Source organism: Augochlora pura, chromosome 6 (assembly GCF_028453695.1).
Source record: "Augochlora pura isolate Apur16 chromosome 6, APUR_v2.2.1, whole genome shotgun sequence".
NCBI lineage: Eukaryota > Metazoa > Arthropoda > Insecta > Hymenoptera > Halictidae > Augochlora > Augochlora pura.
Window position 1 is genome coordinate 20,859,550 of NC_135777.1, and position 22,470 is coordinate 20,882,019.

The window sequence follows — 22,470 nt, forward strand, 5'->3', positions numbered from 1 at the left end:
GTTCCCCGCTGTTTCTTCGGCTGTCCGACCGTTGTAACAAAATCTCTCGGGCTATCTGGTTCCGTTAATCCCGCACTTTCTCCCGATTCGAACGACCCACGTTCTTCTAATTAATCCGGATTAATCGTGCCTTACCGAAACTCAGCTTCGATAAATTCCGATTCATTTACGTTTACGGTACACCGTCGCTGGGATACTGTAACGGCAACGCGAGGCTACGCGCGCTGGCGTAACGTCTCTTATGATAAAACTAGATCGGGGATCGAAAACTTCTCATTCCGGTTGATTTCCGTTGATTAATTTCTGTATCTTCGATTTGTCTTCGGGAGAACTTAAATATTTGGTTCATTGAATAAGATATATTTTTTATTGAAAAATACGCATAATAAAAGGATAGAAAATTTCTTTTAAAACTGTTGTTCTGAGAAATGTCTTTAAGCTTTTTATGAGGATGGTTATTAGCAAATAGTAGATTTCATGTATTTAAGCCAAAAATATATGGCTGGAACGCAAAATAGTGAAAAGATGAAAAGGTTTAAGCTTTAAGGATGCTGGTATATTATTTTCGCGTATTAGGGTAGACAATTTTTATTTTCTATAATGATCCACCGTCTAACTATTAATATGTAACTGGTGGATAGAGTATCCACATCAAAAACTATATACATAGAGGGATAAACTATAGATTGAGCTTGCTACAAACGTAACTCTTCAAATCGTGCAATTACCTCTTCCTTCTAATAATAAAATTCATTATACAAAATTCTTTAATGCTCCTCTTAGCACCATATTCTCAAGTTTTTCTCTAAACAATGTAAATTACTGCCTAGCAGATTTAAAGAATGTAACAGCACAATCGTATCACACGCCGCCGCAAGAAATCGCGTAGCGAGACAAGTGTCGCATATGCATTACCTCCTGGTCACCGAGGTGGCCACCGATTGACCTCGGTTCAATTAGAATATTCTAATCAATTTTTCCGCGCGACTAAACGAAAAAACATAGCGGCCGCGCAGCTCTCCTCCGTTAAAGCAGCCGCGACGAGACGACAGGCGCGCGGATCGTTTTCTCCGTGGCGCAGCCGCGCGCAAAAGGCGTGCGTGCACACGGATTACGCGTGCACCGGAGGAATTTCTTGCAGCCGGGTTTCGCGAGCTGCCTCCGGGCTGACATAAGGAGCGCGCACGCACACACACACACACGCGGCCGGGAAAGAGAGGCGAAACAGGCGCGCGGAGGCTCCGTCGCAAGTGAATGAACCCCGGGAGAGAACGAGCGAGAGGTGTAACACATTCATTTAACCGAGACGCCGAGGATTCTCATAAGCGATGCGGCGCTCGTGCGCGCTCGCACACGCGCGCACCAGTCCAGGACCGCGTACACGCCTTCTGTTCGATTTTTATTCCGCCCGACTCGCGCGCTTCAATTCCACGATCATCGTAGGCCGGCGGATAAAAGATCGACGACTGAATCATCGGCGCACGCGAGGAAAATGTATTCGGAAGGCGGGAACGCGCGCGATTAAAAATCTAACCCAGTTCTGCCTCCGTGGAGTCGTTGCGTTTTCATTAAATACCGGAAGCCACGGTCGCGAGGAGTCGTTTCTTCGCGATGCACCTGCGTGTTCGACGGTTTGGTAACAATGTTGAGCAACGCCGATTCCATTATATCGGGTTGCCAACTAAGCAATTGCGGATTTCAAATGAGAAGGAAAATTCAATTCTTTTGCTTAATAATATAAGTTTAATCAATTAGACAAATCAATTTTGACGCTGCTTTTCATTCAAGGCTCCATTTTAATATACTGTATATAACATAAAAATCGTGCTCGCGATGCTTGCTTTTTTGGAAATAATGTTTGGAAATAATGTTTTGGAAATAATTGATCTTCCATCTTCAAACAGTGATAAAAACGAAACTAAATAACTAATCGATACAAATTTTCTTACTGAATTGGAAATGAAAGTCCACACAGTAAGAAAACAATGTAACTTAATTACTTTGAAAGATAAAGAATGTGCTAAGAATATCTATTAACAAAATCCGTAATCGCTTAATTGCGAACTCAATATTTCGCTGGAACCGCGGCGGCGCGATTCTCGGTTTGATTCATTATGGTTTTCTTTGAACGGTTCTTTGGCTCAACTTTTACGTCATTCTTCGTTCACAGATTATTTCAGTTTGACGACCGTGATACGCTTTTTATTCGGCCGGTTCTATTTCTTGGTTGATTCTAAGCCTTTATCTTCACGAACTGCGCGATTCTTAGCAGAGCAGCAAAAAGTGAAATAGTCTTCTCGTATGTTGAGTCAATTGTTACGTCGAAACCGCTGCATCATGATTCACGGTTTAATTCATCGAACGCTTCTAAAAACGTTTCTTCAACTTAGAATGCAAGCTCTAGATTGTTCGTAGATTGTTTCCTTATGGAGATCGCGATAGGTTTTCAATACCATCGATTTTATCTCCGTGTCACAGTCGTCCTTTTACTTCCATGGAAAGTACGATTTTCAACGGTGGAAACAGAGAAGGTAAAATAGTCTCCTCTGAAAGCTGAACCGGATATATCACTGAAACTGTAGAAGTATAATTCTCCATTTAATTAATTAAATATTTCCTTGAATGTTTCTTCGAGTTGCAATCTAGGTCATGTATCATCTTTCGTAACGTGCATAGATTGTTTCATTTCGAAGACCGTAATATACTTTTTATTCGGCTGAGCTTTCTATTCGAAGCTTTTATTTCCGTGAGAACTATGATTTTTAACGGAGAAGCGAAAAGTAAAATAGTTCTCTGCGCGTCGGATCGATTACTTCGCTGGTAGCGTAGAATTATTTAGATTAATATTCTAGGAATGTTAATCTAAATATTCTAGGAATATTAATTTAAATATTCTAGGAATATTAATTTAAATATTCCACTTGTTTAGCAGACTTTAATACATTTATTACTCGACTAGTCATCGGCTTTTCTTGCTCCACCTGCGAAGCTTTTATTCCTATTACGTGTATCTTTTTTAATAGCGGAAGTAAAAAATGAAGATCAGCCTTCTCAATTAGAAATGGTTCTGAATCAACCACTATCTCGATGTTCAGCTTAACGATACTTTACATCTGTTCACGGTCGATTGAGCTCCATCCTAGATATCTTAAACCGATCATCTGTTAAAGTCAGATCTGTTTTTTTCAGAAATTGTTCCCATTTCCATTTGCTACAGTTGAACATGGAGAGATTTGCATCATTGCGCATCATTATAGAAACGAACTGTTCTACTTGCCATAGTCATAATTTTATGCCATAATTTTATGCGATAGAGACAGATACACATTTAATAATGTGTATATTTTAGTTATCATATCTTATACCTCATTTTCAATTCTTTGGACCTGGTCAATTTAATCGCGACCGTAAAGTTTATATTTAATTGCTGAGACTACTGTAGGTGACTATAGGCACCTTCAAGATTTTGATATAATGTGTGTTGGTGGCCGCGAGTGTTCATATTTTTAGTCAGACTCGTGGTGAAAATTTTATGCAAACTCTGCTACATTATTAATATTATTAATTTCTTCTGCATCGAAATAGAAAATAAATTCTTCTGTTATCAAACTATAGAAACAGAGGTGAATGAAAACCATATTTGAAAAAAGATTGTCCGATCAAATTACGAAAATTATTAAATACGAATAAGTGCTGGAGTCGTCGCAGCACGAAAGGAGCAATAGTGCAAGGGGTTAATCAGATCGGATGGTCGAGAATCTAATTAATCCGGGAGCGTAAGAAGTGCGCGACGAGTCCCGGCATCGGGACCAGAAAATATGGTTGCGAGCGTCGATCGTTCCCCCGGTTTCGGCCAGACTCCTTCGCTTCGACGAAGGGAAGATATCCCCACAGCGGCCCCTGAAGACCCGTTGCATAATTTTGTTGCAGTTACGATAATGTAGACTCGCCTAATTATGCCAGGCACCTAAACGGACACGGTTCACCGCCGGCTACGAATTCGTCCCAGCGTGATTTCCATGGGAATGCCGGCGGAGGAGCGTCCTGGCCTTACAACCACCATTACGCCGGGGACGGGAGCTACCAGTACGGCAGATTCGACGCGAGCGCGCTACACATCGCCCATGCCCTTAAGCAGACGGAACTTCAGAAGGGCTACAGCAAGGCACGCGAGAAGCCCATCGATTATTATCTGGTGAGTCATTCCCGTTGCCACGGCTGAAATCGTTCGTCACGGCGGACCGCCGTATTAGGAAGCGGGATTACCGATTCTAGACGGCGCGCCGCGGCGATCCGGCAATTACGCGGGCTACCGGGTTAATTACCCGCGCTGGATTCGGATCGTTTTATTGAAATATCGTCGCGTTCTCTCCACTCGACGGCCGGGCAGGTCGCTTTTGCGGCCCTTCGGTTCGTCGCACACGGAATCCGCCGCTTCTTTTTGTTCCGAACACCGGGTACGTTGCTCGGCAACACAATTTATTTCAATATTTATTGAAAACAATTTATTTCAATATTTATTAAAAACAATTAATTTCAATACTTATTTTAAAAAATTTCAATATTTATTAAAAACAATTTATTTCAATATTTATTGAAAACAATTTATTTCAAAATTGTTGGAATTTTAAATAATCTCATTCTAATGTCTCGGTGGGTATAGTATTAAAAAGTTATTTATTTGTCCACGTTTTCGAGTCCTTCGGTTCGTCGCACACGGAATCCGCCGCTTCTTTTTGTTCCGAACACCGGGTACGTTGCTCGGCAAGGCGACTCCTCTCGATTGGCAAATATTTCTTGTTAATTCGAACGTGGAATAAATAGCGCCAACCTTTTGCAATACGATTTTTTTATAACAGCATCTCATTAGCTCGTGGAGCGATCCTTTGGTTGGTTCAGATGATTTACATTTTTCTACTGGAAGATAAAGCTAAAGTTAATTGTGCCTTAAAATCAAATCACCGACGCTGCACTTTAATAGATTGAAATAATTTTTTTGTTTCGTTTATTATCTTGGTTCTTGAATTTTGATAATAAGGATCAGTGTCTGACTCGTTACTATAGTACGAGGGATTAATGTCAGTTACTAAGTCAAGAGTTAAAATTGCCTGCGTTCGTTGTAAAAAGCAGCAGTCAATTGAAAGTTTTTTTCTCACTTTAACAATTTTAATAAGTTGTTGAGATACTTAAATTCCATTAACCTTTTTACCTATTATATTCTACAGAATTTTAGATTTCTTTTACAAAATTTATATTTGCTACAATCGCGAAAAAATTTACAAACCACTGCCACTAATTTACTCAATCAATTTCTTATTATCGAAGCAACAATTCTTTCGTAAATATTCTTAAAGTATCAAAGAAAAATGAGAATGAAACTGAAGTATACAGAGCCTGTTAAACAATGCAAAGCAGCCTTTTCGACATTCCTCCATCTGCGACTGAAACAGGATCGCGTCAGCAGCGGCAAGCCATATCGGTAGCGTGATCGCGTGATATTCGCGTTTTACCGGGTTGTTATTAAATTAAATCCCGTCGGGCGTCATTCCGGCGGCCAAGATGTCCGTTGGAAGGTGTCCGGGAGTAGAATGAAATCCGGTATTTCGATCGGTGGTCAGCGACGCGTGGAAATCTGGCTTGGCTGTCGCTGGATCGGTGTAGACCCGAGAGGGGCGGGACGGGGAGGGGAGGGGAGGGCAGGGAGGCGAACGCGGTTCCGCCGGGGCGTAGAAGCGATTTTAACGAGGAAAACCGGCGGTTGCGGTTGCCGAATTTCCAGATCGGCAGAATGCGGTCCGGTGCTCGCGCGCGCGCGCGCGCTCGCCGGCATTCCGTCCGGGGTCCGGTCTTGTCGGCGACTTTCGTGCCGGCCCGGGGTGATCGGGGGCTTGACAAGCGCGCGGAATGCGTGCCGCGCGGGCGAAGACGGGCTCCACATGAAAATGAGATTGCCGCTTTTCCCATCGGGCCGCCGCGCGGCTCGTAGAAGAAGGCCGAGCCGCTAGTCGCTCCACTATCGGCGCTCCCCTCCCCCCCCCCCCCCCCTTTCCCCGTGTTTTCTCTCAATCCGCTTTCGCGCGCGAGCGACCGCGGGATCCAGGCAAAACGCGCGACGGTGGTCTGTTATTTATAGTATTTCGCGATGGCTCCGTATGGTGTTGCGAAAGTAGCGTGGGCATCGTGCAGGGTCGCCGGCCCGCGACGTTTCCATCGACTCCTCGAAGAATACCGGAGAGAAAAACGGGGGAGGGGAAAAAACGGATGCAAAATGTGCCGTGGCGAGCCGCTGCGGTTTTCTTTCCGCTGAATTGAGACGCCGAGGGGTGGTGCCTTTTTACCAAAAATTTCGCCGAAATGCAATTTTTTCAATTATTCGCATGTATTCGGGAACGACAGTTAAGGATCGCCTTTTAAAATGGAATAATTTTTTTAAGACTGCGACAGCATAGTCAAAATGTCCGATTTTTCCGCCCCCGCACTTTCAATTTTTAACATCCCTGCCCCGTATTGAATTAAATAACCGAGGGGAACATTGGGTCTCTGGTGTACCCACTAGAATGAACAAATTCTCACAATCGTTAATTAACGAACTCCAGTATTCTGGATTCTTCGCGACACTGCGCCTCCACTGGTTTGTTATACGGTAATCGTTTCAAAGTTCGACGGGACCGTTAACTCGCGCTATAAACCGACTACTTTCTACGATCTCCGGCGTCATCCTTGAGATCGGTGGACCCTGCCCACGCGTATTCCCAATTATCGACCGCTCGTAAAAGATCTCTTTCTTCCTCTCTGACGCTGCGGTCAATCCAGCAACTTGGACAGATTTAATGTCCTTACGAGTTATACGCTATTTGTTACGAATGCGCTACTCGCCGGCAGAAAACTGCGCGTAACTTGTTGCAAGACATACTTTCGAAAATCATTAAACATTGCGGACAAAATAACTCTTCCTACATTTTTTATTTCAATATTTACTGAAAACAATTTATTTCAATATTTACTGAAAACAATTTATTTCAATATTTACTGAAAACAATTTATTTCAAAATTTATCGAAAATAATTTATTTCAAAATTGTTGGAATTATAAATAATTTAATTCTAATCTTTCGGTGGGTATAGTATTAAAAAGTTATATATTTGTCTACGTTTCCGAGTCATAAATCCTGGAAGACATTTTCTTTTCCACGCATCTATAGTCTGTTGAAACAGAATAACTCCTCCATAATTATGAAAAAAAATTGAATAATCATTTTTCGATTTGTCCATCACCCCGACCAATCGCAATTCCTCGTTCGACAAACCAGTCCCCCTAACACCGCAAAAAACGATCGTTTGGCGCAATTGTGAAGCAGTTACTCCGTTGCAAAATACTTTCGAATAGTTTCACGACCGCGCGCGTATCTCATCCGCGTAGAATTTCCGTGTACGTCCGCAACGTTAACCAGAGAGAGAGAGAGAGAGAGAGAGAAAGAGATTCCACGAGGCCGCGGACGGTTTTCTCGATTTTGCGCGCGTTTCGAGCAAATTGAGCATCGCGCCGATTTCTTCGATTCGCGGAACCGTGAACCGCGAATACCATCTCGGCCGCTTCCCGACATCCTCGCCTACGGATTCCCGCCTAGAGAGTCGTTCGACCGAACGAAATTGTCCGGTACAAGCGGAGGCTGGCCGCCTCGGAGATCGCAAGAACGCGCGGGGATCCCGTCGCCGTCGGTGGACCGTGAACGATCGCAAAAATCGAAACGAGGAAAAAGAGGAGATCCGCGGGGCGCGGATTATCGGCGTTGCTCGCGTTTCTCGATCGCGGCACTCTGTCCACGAGTCGCTTCGCGCGGCCACCGCGGCGCGGACTTTCTTGAAGGGGAGGGGGGGTTGAGGAGGCCCGTGCGCCGCGGCCGCTTCCAGGCCATCCGGCGAACAATGCGGCGAACGTCCTCGCGGAGCATTATTCAAACTGTTACCACGGAAGAACGCGTTCCGCCGGTTTTCCTTCTCCCGTTCCGCGGGAGCACGCGAACCGAAGCTCGCGCGCACGAACGCCGTGAATCGCTTCCGCTTGCGGTACTCCGACTACGCTTGATAGTTAATTAGAGAATCGTCGAGGCCGGGGGAAAGAGTCGCGATAAGCCCCGGGAGGGAGGGAGAGAGAGGGAGAGAGAGAGAGGGAGAGGGAGAGGGAGGCCGCGTATCCTGTTAAAGAGCAATTGTGGCGAGCCTCTCACGCGCCTTTGTGAACGAACGATACGCGGATGCTAATCGGGTTCGCTCGCCTAGATCGTGGATCAGCCTAACCAGGCCCTATTGTTACTTTCCTTCCTTCCGTTTTTGGTGGTCGCCGCAGCCTCTAGCCCATTATCCTGGACCTGGCGGTTCCGCGACTTTTTTTCAATAATTGGACGGGGCCAGGGTAGCGAAGCCGCTCGCTGATCAATTGCTGGGCCTTTGGCTTGTTTACGGGCATAATTAACTCTTTCCACTTTAATTTCAACTACGAGGCATCACTAAAAATTACTGCATCGATTTATACATAAATCTTACTTTATTAAACTGGTTTATGTTTAAATAAATCATATATAATGGAAATATCGTAGATCAGAAAATATATCTTGGATTTCGAATTAAAATAGCTACGACTGCAAAAGTTTAAGGTTATTTATGTTCATATTTAAAATCATATTTTATTCATATTTAACCCTTTGCACTCGAGTGGAATAAAAAGGTTTGTTTATTTGCTGAACGAGAGGTATAAAATTGTAGTATCCTTTTATTTCCTTCACTTTTTAATATAACAGTTTAATATGTCTTATTCGATAAATATAATGTTAATTACGCACAGCAATTGGTCGTCTCAGAATAACCGGTTTTCCCTAGCCTATTCTAACAACAGTCCGGCAGCAATAAATACAGCGATTAGCGAATATAATGGCGTCCGACGAAAGCGAAATCGTTTGGCGACCTGAGACGGTTTCGAATCATTTTTACGGGCGAATAAGAATAGGCTTCCGATAGCGAATGCAGCCGCTGTCATTACGCCTCATCGACACGCAACGAAATGCGACGGGACGCCGGTGGCTTTCGGTAAAATCGACATCACGATCGTTCACCGCGGACGCTACGGGAATTAAACATGGCGGGTTCCCTTGCTCGCAGGAAAACGCAAACAGGAACGGGCACTTGGGACGGTCGTGTTCTTGGTTAACCAGTCACGCGACGGAAAATCAAAGAAAATAGCTTCCCCGATGACGCGGGCTAACAGATTGACCGAATTAATCCTGTTAGCTCGCTTTCACGTCGTCTCGAAAGCGCGCGTGGATCTCTTAGCGGCTCGTTTCAGACGCGAGCGGCGAGATACGCAGAAACAAATCGACGATCGTCGCGAACTCGAAAATTAAACGTACAAACACGGTAATAATGATTAACATAGCGATTAAATGATAAAGAAAATGCAATATCAATTCTTGCGTTCTGTTACTCGATTATTAGGAAAATCACTGTTCTTTTCGCAACTGTGCTATCGATACGAAAGGCATTCCTATATTTTTTATTACTCGAGAGCTAAAGAATTGTTTGCAATAATAACATCGGATAAAATAATTGAAAAAATCCTCTTTTCATTCTGAAACCAAACCGTTCTCATTTTCTATATTACATTGTTATTTTCTTATTTACTCGTACCGTATAATAGGAACAGCCTTATTATAGTATAGATTGTTCGATAAGTAATGAATAAATAATTCTGTTCGACCCGTCGGATCACGACCAGAATCTTCTTCTGGAAAATAGATTCGTGATTACATGCTTCGTCGGACTCGAACGACCGAGTTGCTGCATAAATTCGCCTGTTGCATCCCCGTTACATGCAACGATACCGGCGTGTAGTCGCAGAGCATTTACAATTAATTAAAAATATAAATATCCGACGCTACTATCTAGACCGCGGGATCTGTGTTCATTTACGAGGGGTGCAATTATTTCGACCGTAAGCGATCGACTGCTTAGAGAACCCGATTTTTACTTATTAAAAATTGAAGATGAGCTTGCAAATGACCTCTCGTGCATTTAGTTATGTTTGTCTTATTATAGAACTCGAGTTTATTATTTTTATGGAAATTATTAAATTTTAAGCAAAGGAAGTAGACGAAATGAGCTTAATGCGAGATGTATATTTTAATTTTTCAAATTATTATTGGAAGATTATAATTTTTAATTGAAAATAGTTTTATTGAAATTAGAGGCACGTTTAAAAATGAATATGTGTATTCTTTTATAATTTATCGGAAATACAGAAAAATAATTCCGCGTCTTCGTAATAGAGGGAAAAGTGAAAGTATGAAAAATCACAGATTTAATAAATGGGTTATCGTTTTTGGCTAATTTGGTTCTTTTGAAAAATACATTTTTTTAATTTTTTTAATACGTTGGACGTAATACGATAAAAATAATTATACATTTACCATTTTTACGATATCTCTAACATAATCGAATTCCTTCCAAAATTTCTCCGAAACATATTTCGCAATATTATATTAGGCAATTTTATTTTTTTTTCCATTTAGTATTTGAGAAGCATCGCTGCAGCGCTCCGCCGGCCGGATCATTCGAAAGAACGCAGCTAGCTCGGTCGGAAATGTCAATGCTCTCTAACATTGTCCTTATTTGCGGTTATTTCACGCAATAACGTGGCACCGGCATGACGCAACTGTAGCGTGGGCCTCTCCTCCGTTTGTACACGCGACCGGGGCCCGCGCAGGAAATCGCTTGCGCAATGAAACGCCAAATCTGAGGCACCTTGAGGCGCGCTGACAGCCGCGGGCCGTCATCGTTTCTTTTTTTTCTCCATCCCCCTCGGGTTTTCTACGCCGACCGACCGAACATCGTCCGAGCGAATTAGTACAATGGAACTGTATCACGTTTTTTTCCCCCGCCGTTCTCGCCGTGATTGCTTCAATTTGTCGGCGGCGGGTCCGTAGAACCTGTCGTTTCCGGTGCCGGGGCAGAAGGAAAGCATCGCGTGAAAGTAAACCCGACAAAAACTGGAAACGCCTTCGAACGTTTAGGTGCGGTCTCGGGCTTTTTGATGGAACGAAGAAGACGTTTAATTGCTGCCTGCCCGCCGGATTCGACTAGTTTGGGCCGCGCGGTTCGAACTGTTTCGCCGGGGTCGATCCTTCGCGGAAGGTGTACACAATGAAGCCTTCTTTCGCGATTTTTATTACAACCGATACTCATTTTATCTGGCTTGAACCACGGCTGGCAGTATGGTTTTTCCCTATCGGGGTCTGCATAACGGGTCTTTTATTCTCTGGACTGATTTCTTCTTAGACTTTGAACGAACCTGGAATACGTCAAGGGAGCTATTATAGTCTATAATTCGACGTGCGATAGCTTTTTGCTCAAGTCGCTAGTTAATAGTCAATTTTGCCGTGCCAGGTGTAGGCTGTGCATTAAAATTTTTTTGTAGCTCTCACTGTCTCGCGTTTAATAATTTTTATCTTGAGCGCATAAAAATCCGCAATTTGATCATGCGCATAAAAAGAAAAATTCATCATCTTAAAAATCCGCCATCTTAACTTATCTGGAGACCCAAAGCAATGCGAATTACGATGTCCGTGTCACCACAATGCTAACCATGTTACACGATTTCCAGGATCGGGACGAGCAGACGCGTCTCGAGATGAAGCACCGGAAAGAGGAGGACGACCTGTACCGAAAGTTCGCGCACCACCGCGAGGAGGAGGACAGGAGGATCCGCGAGGAGTTCCGAGTGCGTATTATCAATTAGCACGGCGGATCAGCCGTCGTTAGCCGATGCTCTCTCTCTCGCTTATTAATTAAAACCGCGTCGGCGGCGCGAACCACCTATAACAGTCCCGCGTTTCTCTCTCGGCCCGCAGGACGAATGGGAGAAGGAGCTGGAGCAGCTGTCGGCCAGATGGGAAGGCGAAAAAGTCGGTAGAGTTCGAACCCAACAATTTCAGCAGGAGAAGGAGGACTTGGAGAAGAACATGACTCTCCGCAGGGACAAGAAGAAGGAAAGTCTCACGCGGAAAATAATAGAACACGAACGGTACTCATTACCTAATTAAACTGATTCCATACCGTGCTCGGATTACACTCGTTAGCTCCGATGAAAGCGTTACAATGTTGCTACCGACACACGGGGTTACCCTTTGGGACCGCGCTTTTCACTTTGCACGCGGAACGGGAACCGAAACGAAATCTGCGTTCTCAGCCGGCGTTCTCTTCGCTCGTTCTCGGCGTCGTTATAAAAAGAAACAGCGACATGTTCCATGAAAAAGTACTTGCAATCTTGGAAGTCTAAATGACTATAAATGTAGTACAAATTATATCGCTCATGTTTAACCTCTTAGGCACGGCTGGATTTTGCGCGAATGAAGTTTTTCGTAACTAAATTACCATTTTTTCTTAACCCCTTGCACTATGACTCCCTTCATGCTGCGCTGATCAACACTCATTTGTTCTTAATATTTTTAATAATAGAACTAGACAATTGTTGTTTCGCCTGCTATTTTTATTTAATTCAATTTTTCAAGCTTTGATCACAGAAGAATTAAATTTAATTTCGATTTAGAAGAAATTGATAATATTAATAGTTAGTAGATTTTGCATGAAAGCTCTGCCACGAGTCTGACTCGTTATTATAGTGCAAGGGGTTAATATATATTTATACCATATATATGGTATTAATTACATACATACTTTTTTTTACTGTACTGTACACACACAATTTCACTTTAATCGTTTCCTTTAATAATTAATAAAATAATTAAGTCAAGCACGGAACATGCACGAAAGCCGCTATAGTGGCGCGCAGGTGCCTAAGAGGTTAAAACTACAAAATGTACAATGTCAGAATATCGTACAAGTTCTTCGGTCCATGGAACTTTGAAGAATCTTTCTACATTTCACGCGGCGCAAAAAGCTTCGAACGGGTTTTCGCGTTTAATTGGAAACGCCGCTTATTGCCGCATTGTCAGACAACAGCAGATTCGCGTCGCGTGCAGCAGATGGCTAATGACCCGCAACAAAATTAATATCCTGCTGTTTAAAATTCCTGCCGGCGCGGCGCGGACCCCGGCATTAATGCAACATCTTGTATAACATCGCCCCGCGTAACCTGCAAATTTGCAAAGGGTTCATCCGAGGAGGCAACGGGATTACACAGTCGACAAACTCCTCCCGCGGTCGGCGGTAATTAAAATCCACCGCGAGATTGTTATGAATTAAACCACGGTCTCCATTGCAAACCGAGCGATAGGTTGGCGGGTCCGGGATCCTGTGTGCGTTCATATGCGCGCGCGTGTGTGTGTGTGTGTGTCGGGTGCCGCGGAGACGGATATCACCGCGATTCCCGTTAATTACGTATTCCCGTCGTTCCCCGGGCGGCGGAGAGAACCTTCCTAGGTTATTTATTCAAAGGCGACGCGGAAGTTCCCGCTTTATGGGTGAATTTCGTAACGACCGTGAGCCCCACCTCGGCCGCGGTTCACGCGCGAGCCGCTCGTAACTCCTGATCAATTTCTAGGGCGGCGACCGCCGCGCTGGTGGAGAAACAGAGCTCCGAGATGCTGGAGCTGATCAATGAGGCGAGGAGCGAGTATATGCGCCAGGAGAGCCTGTATCTCGACGAGGGGGACGGTTATGCCCAGGAAGCGCCGCCTATGCCTTATCCGTCGCGCGCGCCGCCCCCGCAGCCGCCCGCCCTGGCCAAGTATCACATCTACAATGATCCTCTGGAGTTTGCTGACATGGATCAGATAGCTATTTCGGTAAGCTCGCGGCGTAGGTTCCCTTTTAACGGCGGATCTTTCCCCGCAAATGTAATATATCGGGGGGGAGGAAGCCCCGTACACGATGACGCCCCGCGCGCCGCCGCCTGTTACCGCCGCGGAATTTTAAAGGGGCTCGCTCCGAATCGGCGTCAATATTTTCATATATTCGCGATATAACGGCTCCTCTTATCCGCTCCACCGTGCGCGACGTCCGGTAATCGATTTACGATCTTCACCGGGGAAGACGTATCCCCGGCACTTATGGACTACGGTGTCACACTTTCGCGACCCTGCGGAGGAAAAACGACGGATACTAACGCGTTCGCGGACAGTTAACATTTTAATCAGCTGAAAATTTAGACCGTCGATTTATTTTCAAACTAATCGTGATATACAATTCTTCGTGCTAAATTTGCTTCGTTTTATGTGCTGTTTTATTCAAAACGGAGAAATAGGTCACAGAAAATAGCGTATGAAATATTTGATTCGGACATAAATAATTTTTTAATAATCAAGCTGTATCAGAATTCAACCTTTGACACAGTTGCCATGATTTTATGAATTGTCCACTTACAAATAATTTTTTAATAAATGCGAGTCATAATTCAAAATAGTTTTCTTCAGTGGAAATGTAGGTGTAAAATAAATAGATCCCTTTCTTGTAGAATATCCTAAAACAATTAGCAGGCGACTTATTACAACAACAGCCAAATAAATAAATAATTGCACATCTCCAAAAACTTCTAATAAATCCGAGAATCTGAAAGCACTTGCACTCTTGGTTACCTGACAGAACCACAGTCCGGAAGCTAATATTAATTTTTCAACGAGCCTGTTCGCTCGACAAGAGCCATTCAACGAACAAGAAGTGTCCGACACGTTCCTACATTCAAATGGCAGTCACCCTTATCTCTGCCGGAGGGACGTACCCTTACGTTAGGGTGGGTAAAACCTCCACGAGTCCCGGAACGATCCTCCTCCCATTGCCCACGATTTATAGCGCAAACACACCCGACGTCTATTGGCAGAACACCGCGTAGATTAGGTACAGGGATTGACTTACCGATCTTCACACCCCTTTCTCTTTCTCCGGCAATAAATCAGGTGGCCCAAGAAGATCAAAAAACGTTCACGGACCTGGTGCGACAGTTGGTGAGCAGATGCGGATCGGACATAGAGAAGGCGAGGACGATATTCCGATGGATCACCGTGAAGAATCTGAACACTATGCAGTTCGATGAGAATCTGCGCGGCGACACGCCTATGGGTCTGTTGAGAGGTATCAAACACGGGACCGAAAGCTACCACGTTCTGTTCAAGCGACTGTGCAGGTATTGTTACCGTGAAATTCGGAACCGCGGCGAACTGTGTACACGCTTATCGAATAGAGAGGACTCTGGGTAACCGAAGCTTTTTCTGATTTCGTTTCGCAGTTACGCGGGGTTGCATTGCGTGGTCATAAAGGGTTACAGCAAATCGGCTGGCTACCAGCCGGGGGTGTGTTTCGAGGACAACCGATTCCGGAACAGCTGGAACGCGGTCTACGTGGCCGGTGCGTGGAGATTCGTTCAGTGCAATTGGGGAGCGCGACATCTCGTCAATGCCAAAGAAGTTCCTCGTCCTGGACAACCCAAAGCCAAGAACGACAGTCTCAGGTGATCATCGAAATTCAGCCGAACTGCCTTTGACGGAAAATGTGATCGTAGTCGAAGAATTATTTTACTATAGACTGATAATCGATAGCCACTGTCTATTCATACGCGAAAACTGTACGAAAAGAGCAGCGCGACAATTTATTAAAAAATATTTTCTTAATGTTATGAATAGATTACGGATTTTATAAAATAGCAAAATTGAATACCCGCAATTTCCAATAATAGAAAGATCAAAGACATTTAAAAATGTCGATGTATTTTTAATTTATCATTAACGATAAACCAGCTATTCAGTTTCTATTGTCTGCAACCGACGCAGACAATTTTTATTTCGCCTGAAAATCTGCAGCCCGGTTATTGTTTGTCCTGCAGAAGTGTACCAAATAACTGTCCAATTATTGGAGCCGACGAACTGTTCTCTCCAGGACACATTAGCAATCTCGTAATTGTTATTCCCTCTAACTGTTCGAAATTCCGTTCGCAAACAGCCACGGTGTAATGTTTGCGGGACACGTGTTCAGCGAAGAATATTTCATTTACTTCGCCTCTCTATTTCCGCTCGGATATAACGAAGACAATATTTGCACAAGATCTTCGCATTCTTCGGTCAAAGTGCTGGCCCGAAGAATGCCGGCTGCGTATTCGCATCCGAAATGTTTCGCGTGTTCGGAACTCTCACCTTTTCGAGGCGGCAGTTTGAATGGTTTCGATAACAATTGCGTACCAAATCGATTGTTTAAAATGTTCAGATACGAGTACGACGACCACTACTTCTTGACGGACCCGCGGGAATTCATCTACGAGTTCTTCCCGCTGCAAGAGGAGTGGCAATTGCTCAAACAACCGATTTCGCTGAAAGACTTCGAGGAGCTGCCTTTCGTGCGATCGTTGTTCTTCAGGTGAGTCGTCGTTCTTCAGGTGAGACGTCGTGTTCACCCGAAGATTCGCGGTGCGAAATCACCGTATAACTATTTGGCCGGCCCCAAATATTTGCCGTCCGAAATTTATCCGGCGCGAGAAAGAAATCGTCACAATTTATGCAAATGTCGACAGGTACGGCCTCTACTTCCCGGACACGAACACGAACGCCGTTATGTACACGGACTCGACCGGCGCCGCGACGGTCAGGATAGCGATGCCGGCCCACATGCAGTCGTCCCTCATTTTTCACTATAACCTGAAGTTCTACGACAACGACGGCGACGGATACGACGGCGTGTCGTTGAAGCGCTTCGTCATGCAGGTAATCATTCGCCGCGGATCGATCGAACACGCCCCGACGAAATGAAATTCTTCTGGGTTTGCGTAGTTAATTACCTGCACGACGACCCACCCTCCCCTCCACCGGCAAAAGCTGCACCTAACAATACAAAGCGCCTTCCTCCGGTCTGAAAGAGAAAAGTTGCTTAACGACAGTTCCCTGCTAATTAATCGCCGGGAAACTGAAATTAATTAGCCAGGTGCCGAGCACAAAGGGATTGTTTGTACGTTTATTCGAGCGACGACGAAGTTTGCTATTTGCAATAATAATAACGTTCCTCTAAACAGGTCTCTGCCGTGTAACCCTACCGGCCTGAATAGGTCGGCTGCTGTTTAAAGCTTAGCTCTCTCCCCTCCCTTCAAATTAATCTCGTCCTATTACTTTCACGAAATAGTTGCGACTTCCTCGCCGTTGTTGTTACCGATTTGTATGAAATCCTTGTGTTCGCAGTCCGTAGTTGGCAACATAGTCGCGTTCAGAGTGCACGCGCCCTGCTCGGGCGCTTTTCTACTGGACATCTTCGCGAACGCCGTGACGCCGAAAGAATATTTGACCGGCGAGCCGATGAAGTTCAAGAGCGTCTGCAAGTTTAAAATCGCCTGCGAGGAGCTGCAGACGGTGATGGTACCACTGCCAGACTGCGCCAGCGGCGAATGGGGGCCGACGAAGGCTACAAGACTCTTTGGCCTTATACCAATTACTGATCAGGTAAATCACGCGCCGAACATCGCCGGAGCCAGCGCCAACCTAAAATACCGAAATTCCTCGGTTACAGCTCATTCAATAAACTCGCCAATTGCGAACGTTTTTCCGAAGCGAAATGCGTTCTTTTTTCACTCCATTGACTTGCTTGAACTTTGATATGGTCATAAGAAAAAAGAAAATTGTACAAGTAACAATTCCTAATATTTTAATTATTCTCTACTAGATATTATTATTATTAGTATTACTTCGCGAATTCTTCTGACTCTGAAAAATTCGAGGAAGCAAAATATAAAGTAATATAGTATTGATAAATATATAGTAACAATGTTTTTAAATTCTTTCAACGCCTCCACAGTTTTCTATTTCACTTGAACGCGTATATTGGAAGTCTAATCAAAGAGGTTACCAAATAAATCAGCAAATATCAAATGTACCAAATCAGTCTTTCAATATCCAGTCATCTAACATATCGTATCGATCGTAGGAGGCTCTGGTGTTCGCGGGCCGTGAGCTGGAGATCCAATTCCGGATGTCAAGGCCGCTGACCGACTTCATGGCGACGTTGCACAAGAACGGCATAGAGGAGAAGCGTCTGTCGAAATACGTAACGCACTCGATCGCCGACGACGACGTGGTCACATTCTCGATCAGCTTCCCCGAGGAAGGTCAATACGGCTTGGACATATACACCAGAGAGTCCACCAGCCCGACGAACGTCCCCCACGACGTCACCGGTGAGAAACACCTGCTGACGCACTGCTGCAAGTATCTGATCAACTCCAGCAAACGGAACTAGAGCCCATCGTCCTAAAGAGATTCGAAGGTCCGCCGCGGACGAACAGCATCGCGACACGAGACCGTTTCGCTGGCACGATTTGTTCGGTGGACGAGCTTCGCGGAGGATCCGCGGATCAACGCGAGATCATGAAAGGTGCTGTAACTCCTCTCCGTTGACCGTTGACCGAGTTCTTCCGCGCGCCGAGGAGATCAGCGCGCGCGCGGCCGCGAAAGAACTAATCTTCTCAAAGGTTAGCCCTCCACTTGCCAGTAAATTACCTGTTAACTAAGAATACGATCGCGCGAGGTGTCGGCTGCGCAGCAGAGGAAGCGGGAAGCCTTTTCCATGGCGGAGTTTCGGAACGACCCGGTGGATCGCCGCGGTTTATCGTGGCCGTCCGGAGTACCGCGTGTTTCTTTTTTCCCCAAGACTCTACCGGTCGGTATCTTCGGGGAGCCGTTCCGCAGTCACCTAGCAGTCTGAACGCATTCCGCGCGCAGTTTCCGTTTTACAGGCACACAATGAACACGGCGCGCGGACGATGTAAATATACGAGCGAGCAAGATCTACAGTCTCGGGGAAAACCTTCGCAGCGTTTCTATAATTCCCGGTTGACGCGCTACCTCCACGTTCTTCGTAGTTTAGCGACAATAAGTTCTTAATTGATCGAGGACAATTAACCGGGGAGAGGCGTCCCTAATTGGACCAAGTCGCACAGCGGCCGGTTGCTTTTAAAAACGGGACGGGAAATCATTATCATTCGAAAACGCTTTATGGCAACAATATTAGACGTAACTTGTTTATGAATGCACGCGTCGCGTTTCTAGTTACGCGGTGCAAAAGTTGTCTACCTCAATATGCAACAAACTGAAGCGAAATTGAAGTTTGTTCTTTCTCTTAACGTGTCTTGTAGGTCAAAAATAACGTAACATAATTATCGAAGTTTCATATCATTTTTCTACTGTTTCTATCTACCTATCGCACAAGATTAGATGGCTATTTAGTTTTCAAACAATTCGGAGCATATTTTGATATAATAAAAAGATTATCAAAATTTGAATAATTTTAAACTACTTTGAATAATTTTACCTTTTTCTGAAATTGATTTTCAACTTACTAGTGAACATAAACTACGATAGTTATTAATTATACGTGTGAGATAATAATTAATCAAACTACCTAACAATTTTCCACTGATGGGAGAATATCTTTTCGTCCCGCTTTCTATGAAAATCAGCCGCTGTGCGTCGCGAGAGAAGCGTAACGAGCCCACGCGATCGCGGTCGAACCCGTCCGCGTCAGCTATATTTATTAAGAGCCTTTTATTTAACTCGCTGATGATTTTTCCGGGCCCGTTGTCGACCGTACTTCGCCGCGGGAAAGATCGCAATTACAGTTAACTAGCTCCGGAGATCGCGCGGTGCTCCCCGGTCGAATTAATCAAACTTTCTCGCCCCGATTACCGGTCCGAGGCATTAATCCCAATTATCCCGTGACCGCTTTAATTCAATCCCGTTGGAATCGCGCTCCGCCATTCGTTTCGCGTTTTTCGAGTGGCGTCACGCGATTCGCCGAACAGGAAGCGTGGAACCTTGAGGAAAAAATCGTCGATTTTAAATATTTTAAACGACGATTTTCAAATACCAATTTGAACGCCGATTTTTGAATGTCAATTTAAAATCGAAGATTTTTAAATATCAATTTAAAATCGAAGATTTTTAAATCTCAATTTAAAATCGAAGATTTTTAAATATCAATTTAAAATCGAAGATTTTTAAATATCGATTTAAAGTCGAAGATTTTTAAATATCAATTTTAAATCGGAGATTTTTAAATATCAATTTGAAATCGGAGATCACAAGACGAGAATTTGCTCGAACAATTGTACAGAAACTAGAGTAACGCCCCATGCATGATTCATGACAAATATTTAGATTATTATTTCCATTAAATTATCGGATTTCCCTTGGACACGGTTCAGCGCTTGGAAAGCTATTGACAGGCTTCCGGCAAATAAAGTGTTAACACGTTTTAAAATAGCATCGGATTCCCCTAAGTGTTCGAGTCGCGCGAGGTGCTCTGCGTAAGTGAATTATGCGATCGTTTCGATGACGTCGATCCGAAAGAAGGCTGCGTCGACATTAACGAAACGCCGAGGAGGTGTGCGCGCGCGTGCGCGCGCTACACGTTGTTTTAAGTTTTGTATTACGCCCTTTGTACGTTAACGATTTAAGCATTCCTATCTCATTTTTGTTTCCTACCGTCCTTGCTTTCTTGTAACGAACGACCGTCACCGTGGAAATCTGGTCAACTTCGAGGGGGGGAGGCTGTCGCGATGAAACGGCGGGCATATTTAATCGCCGTCAGGATCTCGCGTGGAACGGGTTCGCGGCGACGAAGTGGGGGGTTATTTATATTCGTTAATGGTCCGGAGAGCTTTTGGAATCGCGAAGTTTCGCGGTCACGGTGGTTCCTCGAAGTTCAGGTGCTATATGTTATTCTGTCGCGATTAGTTGCACAAATTCTAGTTACGTTTTGGACGCGCGGGAACACGTAGGCGTGCCGAACTTTTCGCGAACGATTTACGATGTCGGGCACGGCGTGAATGTTTTTTTTTTTTTTTTTTTATTATAATAATTATTTATTCGTTATTATAATAATCGAGGGGGCGAATCTCGTTCGTCGTCATAGATCGGCGGGCACCGCGTGAACGTAATCGCTCGGCAATCCTGCGCCTTCTACGATCTTTTACGCTCAGAGACCGAACAAAAAATTGTTTTCTAGTAATAAAAAAAAAAGTATATATATATATATGTTTGTTAATTATTGTAAGTTTAATAAGTTCGCTCCCCCTTGTTACACGGAAAGTAATTACGACGCTTGCGAGAGGAGGAGGAGCTACTGTGTCGATCCGCATTCCCCGTTAACCGTGGAATAAAGTATAACTCGAGCTTAATACCTTTTCTCATTGTTTCCCCTTAACGAGCATGTAAATTAATTTTTATACTACAAACACGCGATGAAGCGTCGTGTTCTTGTAAAAAAAAACAACGATGAATGGATTTAATAAAATTTAATTTTATGGAAAATTAAGCGGACTCGTTTTCAAGTTTATAGCAGAATTTATAATTCACGATTTTACCAACTGCGATTTTTATGCCGTTTATATAGTTGATATAATTAAGGGAATTAAGTTTTTATCAAAATTTTATTGGTTTCCAAGTATCGCAGTTTGAAAGAGTTTCGTACGGCGTTGAAGCTTACGCGTGTCGCCGCCGAATGGCGCCACCGTTCAGTTTCACGATTGAGAAAACCCTTGCGCGTGTCTTTTGATCTCATTTTTAAACCGGTGTTTGTGCAAGATGCGGTTCGTCCAATATTTTAATTAATTAATGTGAGTTGAAAGTTGTTAGTTTTGTGCATCATGTTCGAGAAGTTTGCAAGAGAGACCGGCACATTATATGGTAAGTACGTATTCTTTATTATAACGCATTAATATTTTTGTGTCTTTGCAACATGGGTTATTCTATTAACAGGTTATTGTTTCAATAATCATTACACAAAACCGAAAACTGGTATCATACTATAATCGTAATTTGACAATTGTGCTTCAATGAACTAACAATGCTGGTTGTAGGTGTGTTATACTCATTTATCGAATTGGATTACAAGCCAACAAAATGTCGACATGTGAAGTATGTTACCTCAGACATTTTCTATTGGTCAAATTATTAGACAAATGTTATAGTTACTTAACTTTAATGTGATAGTACAGTCGACCATTCTATAACACGGTGACACAGTTATACACTCTGGGAACACGGTTTCGATATAATATGGAATTCATATATTATTTCTAGGTATTTTTTAACACGATTTCGATACAACGTAGAACCAATTAATCGTAATATAGATGGATGGTATTTAAAGTCTGATTAAAATTAAATGTTGGTACAGTACTGCGTGGTATTAATATAAGTTTTAATACATATTGTTCTAATATAAAGAAACGAGTCTTTAATAAGGATAGTGGTTTGAACTGTGTAGTACCTTCGCTCTTAAGTTTCCCGCAAAATCGTTTAGCATCTCCTACAGCAGATGGCAGCACTATTTCCCTTATTTTGAACCGACGGTTATTTCAACGAACCTTATCCTTTGTTATTAGCAACAGGGTTTAACAATTCCCCGTCTGCAAATGAAGTTAATTAAACTTTCAATCGCGACCGTCGTTGAATTGTAAATAAAAATAATTACCACCGCGAATACGTAAACG

At 43.8% G+C, this 22,470-nt stretch overlaps 1 protein-coding gene across 2 annotated transcripts in view; it reads left to right on the forward strand.

Annotated features, from left to right (window-relative positions):
- Positions 1-21,290, forward strand: part of Hil (peptidase hillarin) — a 36,067-nt gene extending 14,777 nt beyond the window's left edge. Inside the window, exons 3-12 of one of the 2 annotated variants that reach the window (XM_078182259.1) lie at positions 3,931-4,195; positions 11,653-11,769; positions 11,900-12,072; positions 13,552-13,795; positions 14,903-15,129; positions 15,232-15,453; positions 16,203-16,352; positions 16,507-16,696; positions 17,165-17,422; positions 17,904-21,290. In XM_078182259.1, the coding sequence (XP_078038385.1) occupies positions 3,931-4,195; positions 11,653-11,769; positions 11,900-12,072; positions 13,552-13,795; positions 14,903-15,129; positions 15,232-15,453; positions 16,203-16,352; positions 16,507-16,696; positions 17,165-17,422; positions 17,904-18,215 (2,158 nt within the window). In that variant the 3' untranslated portion in view covers positions 18,216-21,290. The remainder of the gene's footprint in view (positions 1-3,930; positions 4,196-11,652; positions 11,770-11,899; positions 12,073-13,551; positions 13,796-14,902; positions 15,130-15,231; positions 15,454-16,202; positions 16,353-16,506; positions 16,697-17,164; positions 17,423-17,903) is intronic. The other variant, XM_078182260.1, reaches the window with a different exon arrangement.
- The last annotated feature ends 1,180 nt before the right edge of the window (positions 21,291-22,470 follow it).